The following is a 22,610-nucleotide window of genomic DNA, read 5'->3' on the forward strand; positions in this document are numbered from 1 at the left end:
CATGTTCTCCCAATTGTCTTCTGGATCATCCAAATGCTCTCTAGTAAACTTCAGACGGGCCTGGACACGTCTGGCACTGCAGGATTTGAGTCCCTGGCGGCGTAGTGTGTTACTGATGGTAGCCTTTGTTACTTTGGTCCCAGCTCGCTGCAGGTCATTCACTAGGTCCCCCCGTGTGGTCCTGGGATTTTTGCTCAATGTTTTTGTGATCATTTTGACCCCACGTGATCGTGTGTAGAGCGCCAGATCGAGGGAGATTATCAGTGGTCTTGTATATCTTTCATTTTCTAATATTTGCTCCCACAGTTGATTTCTTCACACCAAGCTGCTTACCTATTGCAGATTCAGTCTTCCCAGCCTGGTGCAGGTCTACAATTTTGTTTCTGGTGTCCTTTGACAGCTCTTTGATCTTGGCCATAGTGGAGTTTGGAGTATGACTGTGCTCCACAACACTGTAAAAGAGTTGTTGTTAGCTGTTGCAAAACTTGATTGCATTTGTTGCTGCTAAGGGTGGTGATGAATACACAATTTTAAGGATTCAACCAGCCATTGATGGAATGGTAAATGGCCTGTATTTATATAGCGTTTTACTAGTCCCTAAGGACCCCAAAGCGCTTTACATATCCAGTCATCCACCCATTCACACACACATTCACACACTGGTGATGGCAAGCTACATTGTAGCCACAGCCACCCTGGGGCGCACTGACAGAGGCGAGGCTGCCGGACACTGGCGCCACCGGGCCCTCTGACCACCACCAGTAGGCAACGGGTGAAGTGTCTTGCCCAAGGACACAACGACCGAGACTGTCCAAGCAGGGGCTCGAACCGGCAACCTTCCAATTACAAGGCGAACTCCCAACTCTTGAGCCACGATCGCAATGGGTCAAAGTCGTAAAGAAATCAGATGTCAAGAGGGAATGTGAAGATGAGGACTAATGCACACGTTTTCTAGTTCATGTTTATTTGTCTTTGGAACAATCAGAGAATACCGTGACCACATTATTGAGGTTTACAGAGTTCATTTGAATCCATGGCCTGACTTTTGTCCATATGCAATGTGACATCTGTATGTACACAGCTGTTGTTCAGTTCAGTTATGTGGAGCCTCAGCAAAGATGAATACTGTCAGAAACGTCAGCTTATTGTTTCACTGTATTTACTTATTTATTCATACACTCCAACTGAAAATGAATAGGAAAAAAATAGATGACACAACACATGAACACACAGAGTACATAATAATGTAAAAATATTCCCGTCCAAAACAGAGATTCTGATTTAGTTGAGCAGAAATCTGAAAACTCTGGATGTGTGTTGTCTGTGAAGGTTCTCAGTCATCCAGAGAAAAGTGTCTGGACTTCTTTAAGTTGCTCGAAGACGTTTCACCTCTCATCCGAGAAGCTTCTTCAGTTCTACCTTGTGCTTTGTGCTGCCAGGTTAAAAATTTGGTAGAAAATTTTCCATTGAGTTGAAGTTGTTGACTTCAGTTAAAGTTGTGTTCCTACTGAATTCAGACAGCAGAATGTGAGCTTGTGAGAGACGCTCAAGGCGCTTCTTAAGATCTTCTCTTTTATTTTTTGTGCCACTATCCTCTTGAAGCAGGTACTCTTTTCTTTCCTTGTCCGTAAATGCTTCCAGCATCTTACTCTGCAGCTCGCTGGCAAACTCCTGCAGCATCTGATACCGGATCACCAGGGGGATCTGGTCAGCAAGACGCTGACCAGCAATCTGTAAGCAGAGAAGACAAAAATAAGATGTACTAAAGAGCTCACTGGTTTAGGACTGAATTTGAAACATTTTCTAGTTTGCTTATTAAAAAATTCCTTAAGGTTTTATTGCAAATTACATGTAATTATCAAAAAATATTTCAGATCACTCTAGACATATTTAATCACACCATAAAATAATAGATCTTATTTTATGGATCTAAAAGTGTGATTAAATATAAAAGATGTAAGTTTTAGGTATTATTTTTTTCTCTACGAGGTTTCAGTGTTTGCTTTTCTTAATATGTTAAAAAAAACTAAAGTCAACTATTTCAATGGGATACATGTGGATACAATGAATCACATGCTTCAAACAAACAAAAGCATTAAAAAAGCAATTGAGTGACATTTACATTGTAATATGCTTCAAAATGTCTCATCATCTCCTCTGTGGTATTCCCACCAAAGTACAGACGGCCTTTGTTGGAAATTTCATTTTGTATCTCTGTGATGTATTTGCTGTCCTGAGTGTAAACAAGCATCTCCATCTTAAACTGCATCCCCAGAATGGGCTTTGCTTCCTCTTCCCTTTCATTCCTGATGGTTTCAATGTTCATCTAAATCACACAAAAAATGTCAATAAATATTCATTAACGTTTAGTAATATGTGCACAGTAATACATTATAAAGAAGACGATACCTTCGCTGTACTGATGAGGTTCGGAAAGCCCACAAAGCTGTTTTGTGCCAGTTCAAACAGCTCTTTCCTCACAACCTCTAAAAGCAATAAAACGATAATAAGTTAGTCAAAAAAATGTACCAAATGAAAGATTACCTGCAAAGTAAGATTCAAGTATTTTGAGAAAACAAAAACATGCCTGACACTTCCTTGAGTTTCTGGATAGCAGGCTCCTCCAGCTGTTTGATCTGCTTCTGGATTATGGACTCAAAAGTACTGTAGCTCACAAACAATGGCAGTTCTCTTCCACGGTACGTGCGCTCAAACTGAGACTCTTCTCTCAGAATGTGCTCTTTGACTGCAGTGCAATGAAAGTTAAGTGAAGATTTAAAATATGTTTTTTTAATGACAGTAATTTTTTTACTTTAAATGTTAGAGTTACTTTATGTAGTAGCTTGTAAGCAACAGAGGGAATCTTAAAAACTGATGAATGAAAAAGTGGTTAATTAACTTACATGATGATGCAGAGTCTTTTATGATTTTCTCCCATGCTTCAAACCTATTTCTGAGTGTGAAAAAGATGCTGGAGTTGTATCCACATTTTAATTCTTCACCTTTGGTCAGACTGATAGCATCCTGTGTGAATGCTAACACAAGCTAAGATAGAACAGATTCAATTAAATGAACAGGACGTGTGTTTTCCAGAAGCTCTTATTCATTTTGCTTACACTTCTACTCACATCACTGAGAAACTTTTGTCTCTGAGTTGCATCAGATGGGGGTCCAGTCCTTAATTTTTTTAGGTTTTCCTGAGTCTGTTCCAGTTTCTTATGTGTCTGCTCATCAAGCCGTGGCAGAGATTTCTACAAATCACATGGACAAATCACATCAAAGTTGGAGTGGGTTAAAGCTCTCCCCAGTGACCTACAAAGGTAAAACAGTAATAGGTATTCACCTGAATATGATGCACCAGTTCAAGAGTGAGTTTTTCTGCCAGTTTAGGAACAGAGGCCTTGCCCTCATCAAAGAGAGTCCTACAGCACAAACAAAAGGTTAGAGTATAAGCAACACAGCCTAACACACCACAAACACTTCTTTGCATAATTTCCAAAAAGAGCAAACTTACTGGAAATGGGCATGCTCTTTGAAGAAGGCTTCCTCGTTTTTTAGTGCTTCAGAAAGTGAAACCTTCTCTGTGATCTCCTTCTGACCCCTGCATTTGACCACCATGTAGCCCTTCTTCAGCGGGATGACTTCATTATGGACAATTTTAACCACGTTCTCTTCTGTGCCTTTGTCCACCAGGTCAGGTTTAGTCAAGACACCTGACAGAGAGAGATAGTGTTGGATTCCCCACCTTATGAGAAGACTGATAATTTGTATTGATCACTGCAAGCTCCAGTCAGAGTTTGGTGCCAGTCATCAAATGTTGCCAACGTTGTTTGCTCAGCAGGACAGGGATCTTTAACATGATCACAGATGTTTGCAGAAGAAATCCAGTGGATGTCAGAAATGTACAGACATTTCGACAAAGTACATTTAAATGCAGCGTTTCACATTACTGGATATGTTTGTCCAGTGATTGCTTGTACTCAGTCAGTAAAAATCCACCAACAATGCAGTGTTTATTTAAGGTTTTGTTTCTTTTATTTTAATGTCAGTTACCTTCAAATTGTTTAATAAAGCTGTCACTCCATTCATTTATGCTTTTATCTTTAAAAGTTTTTGAGATGTTCATATTCAAACATTGCCACAGATATCAGTGTGCAGAAGAAAATTCAAGTTGTTCAAGTCCAATAAATAGTTTGAAATACTATACAAAGTTTAGAAAGGACATGTTAAAGAAAAGAAAGTAAAGTTATCCAAAACTGAAAAATAATGTACATTCCAAAACAGTTGTTCCCACTTTTCTGGATTACTTACAACCCCCTCTACAAAAATGGCTTGAAAAAGGCAATTAATATTTTTATTTTTATTTTTTTATTTTTTTATTTTTGGCCTGTCCCGTTTGGCTCTTTTGCCATCAGAATTGTTGTCTAAAGGCAAACAAAGATGCACAACGGATTTACTTTACCAAATTGACCATCCCAGCCTTGCCGTAATGGTCCATTTGATTCACCTTTTATTGTTTATTTTATTTTCACTTACTGAATACGGGACAGACTTGACTGGGGGAAAGAAGGGGAGAAAGAAAGAGGGAAAGAGAAACAGCTGAGAAGAGGGACGGGGGAGAAGGGCAAAAAACATAAACCAACAGAACGGGCAGAGAAAAAAAAAATGCATATATCAATCACCTGGATCACCTGCTGAGAAAGAAAAAAGAAAGCAAGCAGAAGAGAACAAGAGTAATAGAATAAACAACATCACAATGATATATGGGAATATGACAGTAAATACTAAATGTTAAACATTATTGTGCAGCACATAAGATCAACAGAACACAGTGTGCTTTGAGGTAGGAGCCAAAAAGGGTGTAGTTTGTGGGTGTGATCACCCGTGTGTACACCTGTGAGCATGGACGCGCTTGTTTTTTGTTTTTTAAAAGGTTCCTTCATGTAATAATCTGCTAGAGGGTGTGGGGGGGCCACAGCCCCGTCCTCCAGGGCATGAAGCAGGTGTGGAGGAGATCAAAACTCCAGACATCCAGAGGCCCCCAGAACACAAGAGACCAAGGAAGACCAACAGAGGGGCAGCCGCGCCACTGTCCCGGAAAGAGCTGAGCTGTCCCAGATGAGGGCTCACTCAGCACCCGCGGAGCAGAAGCCAGGGGGAGTTGCAGTGACGCGCCCGTGAGCTCCGCCAGCAGCCAGCTGTGCCTGAGTGACCGAGCCCCAGGCCGAGAGGCCGGGGGCACCCCACCTCCGAAGTGGCCCGAGCGAGCCCCAGGCTCCAGGCCCCGATAAGCGGCCGCCAAGGAGTGAGCCGGTGTGTACCTGGACGCCCACCCCCGGACACAAAGAACCACCAACGCACCGATGTTTGAGGGGGTCCGCCACTGGCAGGGGAAGTGGTGGTAGGGGGAGATAGGCCTCCAAACCTTGGAGGGCCTGAGATGTCCCCAGAGAGGTGGCGCCTGACACCCAACCTGACATATAGACACAGACATACAGGCACACACAGATACAAACATCCATTCCCACCCTCATGCTCTCATATGCACTTACTCCACACTCAACCAACGTGGAGACAGACATAAAGAGACGCTGTACACACGATCACACTCCCCAAGCGTACTCTACAAACCGGGTCTAGGTACCGTTGCCCCTGGAGGGGGGAACTGCACCCAGACCCAGGTGGTGTTTCCCTTTTCCCTGCGGTGGGGGGAGGCAGACCGCCCCGACTCCGCAGCAGCAGGAAGGTTCCACACTCCAGACCGCAGTCGGACGGCCAACTCCTCCTCCTAGCCCCCCCGCTCCAGCAGGTCGCAGAGAACGGGGGTGAGAGAAGACTCCAAACCTCCCTCCAGCCGCTCATTGTAGTGTTGATGCATGTGTGTTCTAAGGTGCATTTAAAACCCAGGAGGGCTTGGAGCTACCTGCCAGAGAGCAGCAGGTAAGCGCATGGTCCCTCCTGCTAGCCCTCAATGTCTACGTGTATTTAAAATTGAGAGGTGGGCAACGATGCCAGGGGTGGGGTGTACACCCTGATGGTACTTTGGACTCCGTGTATCGTGCCCACCCCCAAGATCCTATATGTATGTGTAATGAGAGTGTGAGTAATGTGAATGTCTAAGTTGTGGGATAAAATTGAGGCAGAGGCAGCCAGAAGGGGACAGAGGGGGGGGTAGCCTCCTCTGCACCCTGGTGACATACCCCTACTCCAAGGCCCTGCATGTGTGGGTGGTTGTGGTGGAGCGGGAAGAGGGAGGCAGCTGGAGATGGGGAGGGAAGGAAGGGAGGGGCAAGTGACCCCTCCCTGGGGCCAGCTCCCCCGCTAACCCCAGTAGGCACCCCCACACTCCGCGACCCGCCAGGGAAGGGGGGCCCAGGCCCATCCAGACCGGGGCCCAGTGCAGCAGCGCCGCCCGGCCCCACAGAGCCCGGGACAGTCCACCCAACCCCACCACAGAGAAAACTGCACCCACCCCACCATCCACTCATCTTCCAGACTACATAAGACAATAAACACCCAGGCTGAGATCTTCCTCCACCTCTCCTGTATTGCAATTAATATTTAAGAGAGACAGACCATCATAACACTTAAATGTAGGTCTTTCGTACGGAGAAATTTCAAAGAACGTCAAGGTGTCAGTGATTACAGTTTCCCTCACTGTGAAAAGGCACTCAGAAACTGGGGCAAACTGCTGAGTTAAATTTGGAGGCTCAGTTTTTATACCTGCTTTTTCTTTTCTGCCCAAATTTTCTATTGAATTACCAACAGGGCTTTGCCATGACCACTACAACTTGTACTAAAGCGATTTGGCCACAACTTTGGAAATGTGCATGGGGTGATTGCCTGTGTGGAAGAGCTATCTGTGGCCCTTCTCCAACTTCCAGGCTGATGTGTTGCATTTGTAGTTCACTGCATCCATATGATGTTAATCATTTGGCAGCAGAAACAGAATCCAAAGTAAAGAAACTAAATGACTTAAGAGAGACACTTGCTTACCCAAAGTCCTCTCTCCATCAGGATCCACCAGCTTAGCCATATTCAAAGCCTCTGTAGTTGCAATGTCCACGTTGCATGGAACAACCACCAGGTTGATAGTTTCTTGTTTACTGATGGCAGTCTGGATTATAGTTTTAATCTGAAAGTATCCATTCAAAATAAAGTATAAAGATTAAAAATATTATTTCATAAATTGCATAAATGCAGTTATGAACAATACAACCAAATAACTGATGTAAGCAGGAATGTCCAGATAAAGTAGCAAACTCATAACAATAAATACATATAATACCAAAAACCAGCAGTCACACTGGTGTGTCAGTGTTGTCCCTTTTTAACACTAACATGCCAATGCCTATCAAACTCTGGGTTTGTGTTTCATTGGATGAAATTTCTACCAAAGAAATGGCCTTAAAATTGTGAGGGAGACTAAGGTATCATACCTTATCACCAATGTCTGCCGACTGCCCATCTACAGCCACCCGGGCAATGCCAGGCAGGTCGATGAGAGTAAGGTCTGGAACATCCGGGGAGGCAATCTCCAGACTGATGAGCTCACTGCTGATCCCCATCTCATTCCCGATCAATTTAAGTTGAGCTAAAGAGAGAATATGATGTCACGTATGCCCAAGCAACACATTTAACTTGCCTACTTTGTGCTTCCACCTTTTACGTGGTTTTTAGTAGTGACATGAAAGAATTATGTAGACTCACCTTCTCGAATCATTTTCTCGACGACTGCAGGCTCTTTTATCTTTTCTTCAAAGTCGCGGTAGCTTATCTTTCCATACCACGCCTCTCCTTCCTTTGTTTTTGTCATCTTCAGTTCCAGTGGACATCTTGTCACAATACCTGTGTTTTAAAACACTGAGGGTCAGACAATTTCTCTCTCTCTTTTTTGGACAAATTAATGAACGATTTCAGATTTTAACTGAATTGTAAGAGATTGAAACAAGGTTTTGTTTTCTAGTTGGAGTCTAATGGTATGTTTGAGTAACTCTGCTTTGACAGACATTTTGATTCTCACGAGATCAGGGGAGAATCCATCTATTTCAGTTTTTTTCTGTGCTCTCCAGTTCCTTCCCTCCTTTGACTTGTTCGAAACTTTTTTTTTAAAGAAAATAGCCCCCAAACCCAGACCAACCCCCCTCCTCTACAATTGAACTGAACTGAACTGAACACACACACACACACACAAAGAAAAAGAACCCCCCAATAAATCCATTAGCTGAAAGAAGAAACAGAATTGGCTCCAACCCAGGATGTGACAGTCTGTCAGTTTTTCTTCTGTGTGCCACATTTTATAACGCAGACATGATCGATCTTTTGATCCAATGTTTGTTTCTATGGATCACCAGCAACACTTCAGCTGAAAATCTGTCAAATTTGTAATTTTAGTTTAAAATTCCCATTGAGTACATTCAAAAAATTCAAAAAATAAAACAAAGTCATGGAATGGTCACGTCAAAGGTCAAACCGTGTTTTACTTATTTTACTGAAATAAAATGAGTAAGCTGTCATTAAATTAATAAATCATTAAATATAGATTTTAAGGAACAGGCTAGTCGCCAAAGAATGTGTTTTGCTGCCTTATCCGTGCCCTGCACCACCCACCCATCTCTGCCAGCCTTGATTCCTCATACAGTTCCGCTGTATGCTTCACTTTGACACTTCTAATGTACGGAAAGTTTCTGAGCTGGAAATAAGACAACTCACCGCTGCCTCTCGGCAGTGCCACCCCGGACAGCGCCTCCAACACAGAGCTCTTCCCCGAGCTTTGGTCTCCAATCACAGCGATAGTAGGCAGCGCCAGGTCCTTCTCTACACCGAGAGAGCGGAGAGAGTCAATGAGGTCGATGAGGGGACGGACCTTCTCATCATACTGCTGGTTCAGAGTGCTCATGATGGTCTCGGCTTGTCTTTCGACAAAATGACAATTAAAAATGGACAAAGTGATAACGTGTTCTGTGAAAAGCAGACCGTGGGTTGGAAGAGAAAGAAAAGTGATGTGTTTTGTTTCACTTTCTGCACCTCGTGGTGTCTTTTTCATTCAAAAATACAGGAAGCAGCAACAGATGGAATGTCCCTTATTAAGCTGTCACACTTCTTCCTTTAATTCCAGGACTTTCACAAAGTGCATTAACCGTTCAGAAACGACAGCCATTTTCATGCACTGTCCCCCAATTTCAGAGGCTCAAAAGTACCTTTGACACCCTGATACGACTTTAAATGAAATCATTGTGTTTAAAACTTTGATGAAAATCCTTGACAGTCAGTGACTGACTGAAGTCTAAATGCTCTGCTGGATTTTTGGGCTTGTGTGTGTGTGTGTGTGTGTGTGTGTGTGTGTGTGTGTGTGTGTGTGTGTGTGTCTCTGCCTTCAGTTTTGTTTTTAGTAACTGAAGAGCGAGCTCTGTTGGCCTCAGATCATGTGATTGGTTTGAACATTTAAGAATATCCCATTTCTTTGCCTTGGGATATTTTGGGTTGTTTCTGCAGTACACTTTGGGTCCTTATGTAGTAACACTGTTTAAATGCTTTCCAATCAACTGACATCAGCCAAATCTCTGAATTTCAGCAGAGATTATAGTACTGAGATGCACACATTTTCTTTCCAGTGATATTGGCTTAATGGTAGTTTCGAGCCAGAGTTTTGTTGAGCAACTGATGTCTTTTAAAGCCTGTTTTAATTAAGAGGAGACATCTATGTTTTCTTTTCTTTTCCATGGTGTTTTCATTAGGCTACTTTAATCTCTTTCCACCCAGATTTCATTGTTTTGTCAAGTTTTGCACAACTGTGTGTGAGGCTTTTTTGTTATATGGTAATATCTCCATCGTATGCACCTCACTGACGACCATCCTTTCTGTATTGCAGAGTGCCATGGCTCACTATCATAAGTTGAGAGAGGTGCTGTCAGACATGGAGATGAAAGGCACCATCCACCAGCAAGTATGCCTCACCACTGGTAATGGCAGGAGCTACCGCCGCCTGTACTGTGGATTCCATCTCCCGCATTGGTGAGTGTGATGACCATCAGCAGCCCGCTGCGGACCCAGGCATAGATAGCATTCAGCAAACCCCTCCTATGATGGGTGCTTCTGACCTTGGTGGGTTGGCTGGTGATGGGGCCTCCCCAGACTCCCTTGCTGCTTTCCTGTCCCACAGTTTTCATTCTCTTGAACCTGAAAAGTGGACATGGATCAGGGACTTACCACACGTTTTGGTAGAATCGTTAAACCAGTTTGTCGCTTGATTGAATCAATGGCTCCACCTGAAACACTTCTTGGGCTTGAACCTGTTCGAGCAGCGGTTATTGATGTGTGAATTTGTTCATTACTGTATGTTGCCAATCGGTATTGTTTTTGGAAAAGGAAAATCACATCACAGAGTTGTCTGCACCTCTGTGAGGTCTGATTGCTTTATGGTGATGCCCATAGATATTATAGTCTGTTTTGTGTGGTGTAAACTGCACCTCATTTTGTCTATAGTGTGTCCTGGGATCTTTCTAGACGCTGAGCAGGTCTCAGATCATTTATAATCTTTGGAGGTAGTTATGTTGCTGATCTAATTCATTGTACATGTGATGTGAATTTGTTTGACATCACATGTATTATTATTATTATCACATGTGTTATTTGTTAATGTGGGTGTATTTATACATATATTTTTTGTATTTGTGTGTGTGTGCTCTTCAGGATTTTATGTAATTCTTGAGGGGTGAATGTAATCAGGTCACAAATGACATATTGTTATAATTACACAAAATGTGTTCGAAACCCAAGCTGTACCTGGTATACCTTACTTTTAGGACTTCTAAGCCTGTAGTTATGTTGATTATAAGTTAGAGCCCTTCCTCATCCCTTTCTTCTTCTTTGGTTCAACCCTGTACCCCTTTGGCCTCTCCCCTTTTCTACACTTCTCATGTGGGAGAGGAGCTGGTGTGGGCAAGTTATTTACTTGGAAGTCTTTCTTTTTACCTTTCATTGTCAGACATACGGTTACATATACTCTTCCTGTTATTCTGGTACATCTTGGTGTTTTTGGTTAATGTCACAGCTGTCTGATTTTATGAGGCTATACTGGATAAAAGAGGCTGGTGTGGTGTAGAGATTTACTTTAATTTGCCAGTTTTATTTGACTTTACATTTACGGAGAGAAATTTTCAATAAATAGTGTTAGAAACGCAGCAGCTTATGTAGTTTAAATACTAACCTTTATGGGCTATTGTAAAAGCGTGAGGGATCACTATGTATTCAAATTTGAAATTTGCGTTTGTAAAATAGTTTAGAGTGTGGTCAGAGTCCTCAAAAGTTGCGCATAAATTACTGCACACAAGCGTTTGTAATACATTTCAGCTAAGTTTCACCATGTAAGGGTTCAACCAGCCACAAAGGGAATGGGTCAAGGTTAGAGGAAAATCAGATGTCAAGAGGGAATGTGACACTCTATCTTGAAAGATGACGGCTAATTCAAACTTTTTTTTAGTTCATGTTTATCGATTCTAGGAACATGACCACATTATTGACGTTTACAGAGTTCCTTTGACTGCATGGCCTGATTTTTGTCCAGAAGCAATGTGACATCTGTATGTACACAGCTGTGGTTCAGTGCAGTTATGTGGAGCCTCAGCAAAAATGAATACTGTCAGAAACATCAGTTTTATTGTTTCACTGCATTTTATTAATTTATGTATTTAATACAACTGAAGATGAATAGGAAACCTATAACAGATGATAAAACACGTGAAGATACAGAGCACATAATAATGAAAAAGTATTCCTGTCCAAAACACAGAATCTGATTCAGTTGAGCAGAAATCTGAAAACTCTGGATGTGTGTTGTTTTTCTGTTTTTCTTCTTCTAGCACTTAAGACTACTTTGTGCAACAGTATCTGTTTTTTATGATACCTTTATAGAAATATTCCTTTCTTATAAATGACTATAGGTGCAAAACCCAACCCTTTCAATTCTAGTAATACTTGGAGAGATTGCAGTGAGGTCCAACCTCGTGCTTTGTGCTGCCAGGTTAGGAATCTGGTTGAAAGTTTTGAATGTCAGACAGCAGAATGTGAGCTTGTGAGAGACGCTCAAGGCGCATCTTAAGATCTTCTCTTTTATTTTTTGTGCCACTATCCTCTTGAAGCAGGTACTCTTTTCTTTCCTTGTCCAAAAATGCGTCCAGCATCTTACTCTGCAGCTCGCTGGCAAACTCCTGCAGCATCTGATACCGGATCACCAGGGGGATCTGGTCAGCAAGACGCTGACCAGCAATCTGTAAGCAGAGAAGACAAAAATAAGAAGTACTAAAGAGCTCACTGGTTTAGGACTGAATTTGAGACATTTTCTACTTCGCTTATTAAAAAATTCCTTAAGGTTTTATTGCAAATTACATGTAGTTATCAAAAAATATTTCAGGTCACTCTAGACATATTTAATCACACCATAAAATAATAGATCTTATTTTATGCATCTAAAAGTGTGATTCATGGGTGACCATGGCTCAGGGGGTTGGGAAGCGCATCTGTAACCGGAAGGTCACCGGCTTGATCCCCGTACTCTCTGTCCTGGTTGTTGTGTCCTTGGGCAAGACACTTTACCCTACCGCCTACTGGTGTTGGCCAGAGGGGCTGATGGCGCGATATGGCAGCCTCGCTTCTGTCAGTCTGCCCCAGGGCAGCTGTGGCTACAACTCTAGCTGCCTCCACCAGTGTGTGAATGCGAGAGTGAATGAATAGTGGCATTGTAAAGCGCTTTGGGTGCCTTGAAAAGCACTATATAAATCCAATCCATTATTATTATAAAATATGTAAGTTTTAGGTATTATTTTTTTCTCTACGAGGTTTCAGTGTTTGCTTTTCTTAATATGTTAAAAAAAAAACTAAAGTCAACTATTTCAATGGGATACATGTGGATACAATGAATCACATGCTTTAAACAAAAGCATTAAAAAAACAATTGAGTGACATTTACATTGTAATATGCTTCAAAATGTCTCATCATCTCCTTTGAGGTCATCCCACCAAAGTACAGCTGGCCTTTTTTGGCAATTTCATTTTTTATCTCTGTGATGTATTTGCTGTCCTGAGTGTAAACAAGCATCTCCATCTTAAACTGCATCCCCAGAATGGACTTTGCTTCCTCTTCCCTTTCATTCCTGATGGTTTCAATGTTCATCTAAATCACACAAAAAATATCAATAAATATTCATTAGCGTTTAGTAATATGTGCACAGTAATACATTATAAAGAAGACGATACCTTCGCTGTATTGATGAGGTTCGGAAAGCCCACAAAGCTGTTTTGTGCCAGTTCAAACAGCTCTTTCCTCACAACCTCTAAAAGCAATAAAACGATAATAAGTTAGTCAAATGTACCAAATGAAAGATTACCTGCAAAGTAAGATTCAAGTATTATGGAAAAAAAAACAAAAACATGCCTGACACTTCCTTGAGTCTCTGGATAGCAGGCTCCTCCAGCTGTTTGATCTGCTTCTGGATTATGGACTCAAAAGTACTGTAGCTCACAAACAATGGCAGTTCTCTTCTACGGTACGTGCGCTCAAACTGAGACTCTTTGACTGCAGTGCAATGAAAGTTAAGTGAAGATGTAAAATATGTTTTTTTAATGACAGTAATTTTTTTTTACTTTAAATGTTAGAGTTACTTTATGTAGTAGCTTGTAAGCAACAGAGGGAATCTTAAAAACTGATGAATGAAAAAGTGGTTAATTAACTTACATGATGATGCAGAGTCTTTTATGATTTTCTCCCATGCTTCAAACCTATTTCTGAGTGTGAAAAAGATGCTGGAGTTGTATCCACATTTTAATTCTTCACCTTTGGTCAGACTGATAGCATCCTGTGTGAATGCTAACACAAGCTAAGATAGAACAGATTCAATTAAATGAACAGGACGTGTGTTTTCCAGAAGCTCTTATTCATTTTGCTTACACTTCTACTCACATCACTGAGAAACTTTTGTCTCTGAGTTGCATCAGATGGGGGTCCAGTCCTTAATTTTTTTAGGTTTTCCTGAGTCTGTTCCAGTTTCTTATGTATCTGCTCATCAAGCCGTGGCAGAGATTTCTACAAATCACATGGACAAATCACATCAAAGTTGGAGTGGGTTAAAGCTCTCCCCAGTGACCTACAAAGGTAAAACAGTAATAAGTACTTACCTGAATATGATGCACCAGTATAAGAGTGAGTTTTTCTGCCAGTTTAGGAACAGAGGCCTTGCCCTCATCAAAGAGAGTCCTACAGTACAAACAAAAGGTTAGAGTATAAGCAACACAGCCTAACACACCACAAACACTTGTTTGCATAATTTCCAAAAAGAGCAAACTTACTGGAAATGGGCATGCTCTTTGAAGAAGGCTTCCTCATTTTTTAGTGCTTCAGAAAGTGAAACCTTCCCTGTGATCTCCTTCTGACCCCTGCATTTGACCACCATGTAGCCCTTCTTCAGCGGGATGACTTCATTATGGACAATTTTAACCACGTTCTCTTCTGTGCCTTTGTCCACCAGGTCAGGTTTAGTCAAGACACCTGACAGAGAGAGATAGTGTTGGATTCCCCACCTTATGAGAAGACTGATAATTTGTATTGATCACTGCAAGCTCCAGTCAGAGCTTGGTGCCAGTCATCAAATGTTGCCAACGTTGTTTGCTCAGCAGGAAAGGGATCTTTAACATGATCACAGATGTTTGCAAAAGAAATCCAGTGGATGTCAGAAATGTTTTGGAGACATATAAATGCAGCGTTTCACATTACTGGACATGTTTGTCTGGCAGTGATTGCTTGTACTCAGTCAGTTAAAATCCATCAGGAATGCACTGTTTATTTAACAGTGCATTCCTTCTTTCATTTTACTGTCAGTTGACATGTTACCTTTAAATGGTTTATATATAGCTGTCGCTCCATTCATTTATGCTTTTATCTTTAATAGTAATTCAGATGTACATGTTAAAACACTGCCTCAGATATCATTTTGCAGTGATTAATGTAAGTGGATCCAACAGGTTTTTAACAAATTGGTCAAAAGTTTTAGAACACCCCCATTTTCCCAGGTATTTTTTGCAATTCAAGTAGTTCAGGTCCGATGAATGGTTAGAAAGGCCAGAGGTAAAAAATAATAATAAAAAAGAGTAAGGTTAGCCAAAAAGGAAAAAAAGTACATTTCAGAATTATACAAAAAGGTCTTTTTTAGGGAACACAAAATGGTTTAACAATTTAAAGCTGTTCTGCAGCAATGGAAGTTGATCAAGCCTTGAAAGCTACTAATTCCTACATGTGTTCCAACTTTTCTGGATTACCTACAACCCCCTCTGTCTGCATAAAAGCAGTGTTGGAGCATGTCAAGGTGTCAGTGATTCCAGTTTCCTTCACCATCAAAAGGCACTCTGAAACTGGGGCAAACTCTGATAGGAAGAGGTCTGGCAGACCCAAAGCCAACTGAATTTGAGGACAGGTTTCTGAGAGTTAATAGCTTGTGTAACTTTGCTAAGACATCAGAATAAGACAAAGAAGCTTGCCTGGGCCATGAAACACCACCATTGGACTACTGTAGACAGGAAGATGGTATTATAGATTGATGAATCAAAATTTGAAATCTGTTGCTCATCACGCAGGATCCTTGTACACCGTCGAGTAGGTGAAAGGATGGTTCCACAGTGTGTGGCATCACCTGCCAAACATGGAGGAGGAAGTGTGACGGTCTGGGGCTGTTTTGATGGATCCAGGGTCGGTGACTTGTACAGACTGAGAGGCACCCTGAACTAAAACAGCTACCTTAGCATTCTTCAGTACCATGCAATGCCCTTTTGTATGTGTCCAGTTGGTCAGGGGTTCATCCTACAGCAAGATCATGACCCAAAACATAAGTCCAAACTATGCCATAACTACCTCAGGAAAAGAACTTTGATGAGTCAACGGTTTAGAATAAATGATTGTCTATAAATTTATGCCATGATTTCTTCTCCAATTGCATATTTGGACTTAGTTTTAATTTCAGGGTGCAATGAGACATTAAACTGCATAATTTTAATAAATATTTTTCATAATTATAAATTGGAAAAAGTGGGGTGTCCTAAAACTTTTGACCGGTAATGTAGGTTCAAGATTTGGACCACAAAATCTTCATGCAAATCAGAGATGGTCAAACAGAAGGCCTGTATTGACTAAAGATGGAATGACCAATAGAAAAAACATGTATTTCCTTCTGAAAGTCTCTCTCAATAAGTTGCTGTCCTATTTTTAACTTGTTCCTCTTGAATATTAGTGTACCTGAGTCAAATTTGGAGGCTCAGTTTTTATACCTGCTTTTTCTTTTCTGCCCAAATTTTCTATTGAATTACCAACAGGGCTTTGCCATGACCACTACAACTTGTACTAAAGTGATTTGGCCACAACTTTGGAAATGTGCATGGGGTGATTGCCTGTGTGGAAGAGCTATCTGTGGCCCTTCTCCAACTTCCAGGCTGATGTGTTGCATTTGTAGTTCACTGCATCCATATGATGTTAATCACTTGGCAGCAGAAACAGAATCCAAAGTAAAGAAACTAAATGACTTAAGAGAGACACTTGCTTACCCAAAGTCCTCTCTCCATCAGGATCCACCAGCTTAGCCATATTCAAAGCCTCTGTAGTTGCAATGTCCACGTTGCATGGAACAACCACCAGGTTGATAGTTTCTTGTTTACTGATGGCAGTCTGGATTATAGTTTTAATCTGAAAGTATCCATTCAAAATAAAGTATAAAGATTAAAAATATTGTTTCATAAATTGCATAAATGCAGTTATGAACAATACAACCAAATAACTGATGTAAGCAGGAATGTCCAGATAAAGTAGCAAACTCATAACAATAAATACATATAATACCAAAAACCAGCAGTCACACTGGTGTGTCAGTGTTGTCCCTTTTTAACACTAACATGCCAATGCCTATCAAACTCTGGGTTTGTGTTTCACTGGATGAAATTTCTACCAAAGAAATGGCCTTAAAGTTGTGAGGGAGACTAAGGTATCATACCTTATCACCAATGTCTGCCGACTGCCCATCTACAGCCACCCGGGCAATGCCAGGCAGGTCGATGAGAGTAAGGTCTGGAACATCCGGGGAGGCAATCTCCAGACTGATGAGCTCACTGCTGATCCCCATCTCATTCCCGATCAATTTAAGTTGAGCTAAAGAGAGAATATGGTGTCACGTATGCCCAAGCAACACATTTAACTTGCCTACTTTGTGCTTCCACCTTTTACGTGGTTTTTAGTAGTGACATGAAAGAATTATGTAGACTCACCTTCTCGAATCATTTTCTCGACGAGTGCAGGCTCTTTTATCTTTTCTTCAAAGTCGCGGTAGCTTATCTTTCCATACCACGCCTCTCCTTCCTTTGTTTTTGTCATCTTCAGTTCCAGTGGACATCTTGTCACAATACCTTCATTTTAAAACACTGAGTGTCAGACAATTTCTCTGTCTCTTTTTTGGACAAATTAATGAACGATTTCCGATGTTTTCTATTATGACATTTAGCCTCCCGTGATTTTGGTGATACAAATATGTAAAAGGTTGTTTTTTTTCTAGTTGGAGTCTAATGCTCTGATAGACGGTTTGATTTGTGCAAGATCAGAATCCATCTTGCCGAAATGCTTTCAGCCAGAGTGATTTGGACTAATCAGCTTCCTGTGAGCATTCTGTTTTCCAGCCATGCTTCACCCTTTAAAATAAACCGTTTTTAACAACAGAGGGGAGGTCATGGACAGAAGGGAGGAGCTGCTTTAACAGCAAGCAGCTCCTAACCTAACCAGGTAGTTTAGATTCCTAAAACTAAAATCATAAATGTAACTGAAAAGAAAGCTTAAAGTTTCTGGCAGAAAACTCCTAGGCTAAACCTTTTCCATTAGTCTGAAGCAGAGGAGTTTCTCTACCAAAGGTGAAACTGAGCAAGGTTAGCTTGAAACAGAGCTGCACTTTGTTCAGCATTAACGAGTTTGCAGGTTCAGACTAGTTTTTTCTGTGGTCTCCATTTCCTTCCCTCCTTTGACTTGTTTGAAACTTCAATTTATAAGAAATAGGCCCCAAACCCAGACCAACCTCCTTCCTGTACAACTCATACACACACACGCACACACACATATGTTTTCATATCTTAGTAATGATGGTTTATTTGATCCAATTGATATTTGTTCTTATGGATCACCAGCAACACTTCAGCTGAAAATCTGTCACATTTGTAATTTTAGTTCAAATGTACCATTATGTACATTAAAAAAATTCAAAATAACAAAACAAAGTCATGAAATTGTCAACTCAAAGTTCAAACCCTGTTCTAGTTATTTTAATGAAATAAAGTAAAATAGCGTGTCATTAAATTAATCAAGTCATTAAATATAGATTTTAAGGAACAGGCTAGTTCCCAAAGAATGTGTTTTGCTGCCTGATACACGCCCTGCACCACCCCCACCTCTCTGCCAGTCTTGATACAGTTCCGTTATCTGCTTCACTTTGACACTTCTAATGTACGGAAAGTTTCTGAGCTCACCGCTGCCTCTCGGCAGTGCCACCCCGGACAGCGCCTCCAACACAGAGCTCTTCCCCGAGCTTTGGTCTCCAATCACAGCGATAGCAGGCAGCGCCAGGTCCTTCTCTACACCGAGAGAGCGGAGAGAGTCAATGAGGTCGATGAGGGGACGGACCTTCTCATCATACTGCTGGTTCAGAGTGCTCATGCTGGTCTCAGCTTGTCTTACGACAAAAATAAAAATTAAAAATGGACAAAGTGATAACATGCTTCGTGAAAAGCAGACCGTGGGTTCGAAGAGAAAGAAAAAGTGATGTGTTTTGTTTCACTTTCTGTACCTCGTGGTGTGTTTCATTCAAAAATACAGGAAGCAGCAACAGATGGAATGTCCCTTATTAAGCTGTCACACTTCTTCCTTTAATTCCAGGACTTTCACAAAGTGCATTAACCGTTCAGAAACGACAGCACGACATGCACTGTCCCCCAATTTCAGAGGCTCAAAAGTACCTTTGACACCCTGATATGACTTTAAATGAAATCATTGTGTTTAAAACTTTGATGAAAATCCTTGGCAGTCAGTGACTGACTGAAGTCTAAATGCTCTGCTGGACTTTTTGGCTTGTGTGTGTGTGTGTGTGTGTGTGTGTGTGTGTGTGTGTGTGTGTGTGTGTGTGTGTGTGTGTCTCTGCCTTCAGTTTTGTTTTTAGTAACTGAAGAGCGAGCTCTGTTGGCCTCAGATCATGTGATTGGTTTGAACATTTAAGAATATCCCATTTCTTTGCCTTGGGATATTTTGGGTTGTTTTTGCAGTACACTTTGGGTCCTTATGTAGTAACACTGTTTAAATGCTTTCCAATCAACCAACATCAGCCAAATCTCTGAGTTTGAGCAGATTACAGTACTCGCTGCACATTTCTGAATTCATCACGCTGCTCCTATCAGCAGTCACATCATGTGAGGGGAACCAGTGCCCTGATTCCACAGCAGGCAGTATGGTATAACATTGCTTCCATCATGTTTGACAGATAATGTGGAATATGCTTTAGATTATGAGCTGTTTGTATCCTTCTCCATACTTGAAATTTGCACTGTCCACTTTCTGCTGTGGCACAACAAATTTCCCACGTGTGGGACTAGTAAAGGTTAATCTAATCTTAAGCGTTAGCAGTTCGTCTTGTAATCAAAAGGTTGCCGGTTCGAACCCCGGCTCCGACAGTCTTGGTCGTTGTGTCTTTGAGCAAGACACCGGTTGCGTACTGGTGGTGGTCAGAAGACCCGGCATCACCAGCGTGTGAATGTGTGTTAATGGGTGGATGACTGAATGTAGTGTAAAGCGCTTTGGGGTCTATAGTATGGAGGACCATAAGAGCCACGCGCATCGAAATAAAGAATTCTGTGCTTAAATAATGAATTGTAGAATAAATTCTGCATTTGTAAATTCATTTTTGAATTCCAATTTAATAAACTGCATTTCAAAAACCTTTTTCCCATTTGCACTTTTATATGTACTAAACGCTGGCTACGTAAACGCTGGCCCTCCTCTCAGAGCCTACGCTCTATCTGCTATTCCCGAACAGAGATACGCAAGTTTCTCCGTGACCGCAGCTGCCAGTCAAAGCTGCTATGATGACGTTTCACCCCAATTTAACATCACTGCGAAATAAGAGCTGCTTCATCCAAAGTCGGATTGTCTCCCAACAAGACCAAGTTTCCTCCAGAAAGTTTCCCAATTATCTATAAAACCCACATCGTTTCTTGGACACCAGTCACACAGCCAGCAATTTAAGGAGAACATGCTTTGCCGCATGACACTCCTGGTCTGATTGGAGAGGGGACTACAGAGTCTGACATTGTTTTGGCAAAGTTACACACTGATTCAATATTGATTTTAGTGACATCTGATTGATGTAACCGGGTGTCATTATTGCTGATGTGAATTATACTTTTACTGAATTCAGGTTTACCCTCAGCCAGCATGTTTTATTTCCCTCAGTGTTGCCTGCTCTGGCCCCTGGAAGACAATTGACTATGGTTGCTGCTGTCTTCATGTGTCTCAGAACAGAATCAGCAATTACCAGAGTTTGATCCCTGGCGGGTGTGTCGCCGAGTGGAGGAAACAGTTAGACACATGAACACGGTGGTGGTGTACCAGGGCTTCTGTTTAAGACTATGCTCCCTCCTCACCGTCACCCAGCCATCATGTTTTCCTGTCTGCTGAGGATAACCTGCTGGGAGACAGTTAGCAGGGCCTACGCCACCTTCCGCTGCTCCGGCTACAGGGGCCTGACCAGCTACGGGGTTTTCAAGGGTGGGATTTCAAGTGTCCAATTCAGCAATCCAGGCCTCCAGAGCTGCATAAAGGCTACATTTATTACAAGTATCATTACTGCTCATTTAAAAAAACAGAAAGCATAACTCTTCTCCAGAGTCAGAGCAGTCTTCAACAATAATTGGGTTTGACATATCAGGTTAAATAAAGACTGCTGAGGAGCAAGCATGGCTTGGGCCCATCTCAGAGCTCACCTTTGCAGCAGAATAACCATGAAAGAAATTTTACACAGTCTAAGGAATAAATTCTCCTTTGTTGATTAAACACTAGGAAACACTGTGAGGAAACCTCAGTTCTTTTCACTGGTAAAAACCTCAGGTGTAGGATAGGGCCTCTCCAGAGGTACAACCTCCCTGAGCTGTGCTGCTGACCATGCCCATCGTTTTATGACCACAGTATACTCATCTTATAAGAGATGTCAATCCAGCAGATTATCTTTGGCATGTGGTGGATCAGTAGATTTGCAACATGGATGCACAGCCGACAAATCTGAAGCAACTGTGTGATGCTATCATGTCAATATGAAACTAAATCTGTGAGGAATGTTTCCAGGTCTTTGTTGAATCTGCGCCACAATGAATTAAGGCAGTTCTGAAGGTGAAAGAAGGTCCAAAACAGTACTGGCAAGGTGTAACTAATGAAGTGGCCAGTGACTGTATTTAGTGTCTAGATGTTTTTTCAGTATTTTATTCACTTAATAGCAGGACAGAATACCACATGACTGTGGCCTTGTGTTATACCCTCTCTGCTCCAGTGATGCTGCAGACAAACACAAACATCGTGATCAGACATTTAAGAAGAGCCTCTTGAAGATGAAGTTCTGTGTCTCTTGACCTAAACACATAATCCAGTTAAATCTAATTTATGTTAATCAATGTCCCTCACACTGTAACTTGAAGTAATAAATTGGTTACTGATTAATTACAGAAGTATATTTGTGAGCTTAAAGATGTAAGCCTTGGACCATCGAGATGAAATGTGGTTGGGAAGCATTAATAAAACTTCATCAGTAGCTCGAGCAAGACCTCAAAACCTTCGCTCACCACGGGTGGTTAGCAGACTGTGGTTGTACCATGCAGCCTAACAACATGCAGTAAATTGCAGGTTAAAGCAGTCTGCTTACACGTTGTTAAACGAGGGAACTAATGTGTCTGTCACATTACCCTTTTGTCCCATTACATCCCAGGACTCAATTAAATTGCTGCTCACTTTCTACAGTACTTAAAACTGATCAGTAGGACCTGAAACTGCAAACATTCAAACATTCAGGCCAAGTAAGAATCAGCGGGTGAACATATTAATCTTCTAAAAGTTTTTGACCAGGAGGTTAAACTCATACAAATTAGCTTCACCCAGGCTCATGAAAACATTTTCCTGCTTACAGATAGCAGATCATTTGTGTCAGTAAGGTTTATATTTGAGCTTCTTGTTCACACAGAACAATTTTTCTTCATTTTTTTAACGATTACCAAAGTCTGTGAATCCCAAAATTGTTCAGTTGTTCTTTTTGCTCCCCCCGAGGTCACTTTCACCATGTGACAAAAACAACACCCCACTGTACACACTCGGGCCACCAGCAGCTTTCTAAATCATCAATAAAAAGCTGACAGGTTGCAATGATGTTCCAAATAACTTATTAAGAAAACAACTAAAGAGACAGAAACTATTATGAAAACTGGTTTATTTTATATCTCCTAGTTTGAAATGAAGCAATAAAAACATGTATAAAACATCACAAACTGTAATATTATACAAATGCTTA

General features: G+C 41.4%; 2 protein-coding genes and 1 pseudogene across 2 annotated transcripts; all 3 read right to left on the reverse strand.

Annotated features, from left to right (window-relative positions):
- Positions 1 to 1,440: 1,440 nt before the first annotated feature.
- Positions 1,441 to 8,899, reverse strand: LOC146631754 (interferon-induced GTP-binding protein Mx-like). The gene is made up of 12 exons (XM_085354835.1): positions 8,713 to 8,899; positions 7,711 to 7,848; positions 7,440 to 7,594; positions 6,997 to 7,135; positions 3,515 to 3,713; positions 3,344 to 3,422; positions 3,129 to 3,251; positions 2,904 to 3,045; positions 2,588 to 2,746; positions 2,410 to 2,486; positions 2,123 to 2,326; positions 1,441 to 1,731 (listed from the first exon to the last, which is right to left on the reverse strand). Exons 1-12 carry the CDS (start codon positions 8,897 to 8,899, stop codon positions 1,441 to 1,443), a joined length of 1,893 nt encoding a protein of 630 aa, XP_085210961.1.
- A 3,124-nt stretch (positions 8,900 to 12,023) lies between these two features.
- On the reverse strand, positions 12,024 to 18,787 carry LOC146631755 (interferon-induced GTP-binding protein Mx-like). The gene is made up of 12 exons (XM_085353899.1): positions 18,541 to 18,787; positions 17,299 to 17,436; positions 17,028 to 17,182; positions 16,585 to 16,723; positions 14,344 to 14,542; positions 14,173 to 14,251; positions 13,958 to 14,080; positions 13,733 to 13,874; positions 13,433 to 13,573; positions 13,255 to 13,331; positions 12,968 to 13,171; positions 12,024 to 12,269 (listed from the first exon to the last, which is right to left on the reverse strand). Exons 1-12 carry the CDS (start codon positions 18,785 to 18,787, stop codon positions 12,024 to 12,026), a joined length of 1,890 nt encoding a protein of 629 aa, XP_085210025.1.
- Positions 18,788 to 20,169: 1,382 nt separating this feature from the next.
- On the reverse strand, positions 20,170 to 20,913 carry LOC146631756 (uncharacterized; annotated as a pseudogene).
- Between the last annotated feature and the right edge of the window lie 1,697 nt (positions 20,914 to 22,610).

Source organism: Diplotaxodon limnothrissa, linkage group LG5, assembly GCF_057381915.1.
Source record: "Diplotaxodon limnothrissa isolate DT_005_m linkage group LG5, D_limnothrissa_male_GT1.1, whole genome shotgun sequence".
NCBI classification, from domain to species: Eukaryota; Metazoa; Chordata; class Actinopteri; order Cichliformes; family Cichlidae; genus Diplotaxodon; species Diplotaxodon limnothrissa.

Bases quoted from the DNA above. Each gene is read 5' to 3' on its own strand.
- LOC146631755 (XM_085353899.1), bottom strand. From the start codon at position 18,787: ATGTTATCACTTTGTCCATTTTTAATTTTTATTTTTGTCGTAAGACAA. The intron at 14,252-14,343 runs GTAAGTTTGCTC...TTTGTACTGTAG, and splicing joins AAAGAGCATGCCCATTTCCA to GACTCTCTTTGATGAGGGCA. The intron at 12,270-12,967 runs GTAAATGTCACT...CTCTGCTTACAG, and splicing joins ATTTTGAAGCATATTACAAT to ATTGCTGGTCAGCGTCTTGC.
- LOC146631754 (XM_085354835.1), bottom strand. From the start codon at position 8,899: ATGAGCACTCTGAACCAGCAGTATGATGAGAAGGTCCGTCCCCTCATC. The intron at 3,046-3,128 runs GTGAGTAGAAGT...GTTCTATCTTAG, and splicing joins GACAAAAGTTTCTCAGTGAT to CTTGTGTTAGCATTCACACA. The intron at 2,747-2,903 runs GTAAGTTAATTA...ATTGCACTGCAG, and splicing joins AAAAGACTCTGCATCATCAT to TCAAAGAGCACATTCTGAGA.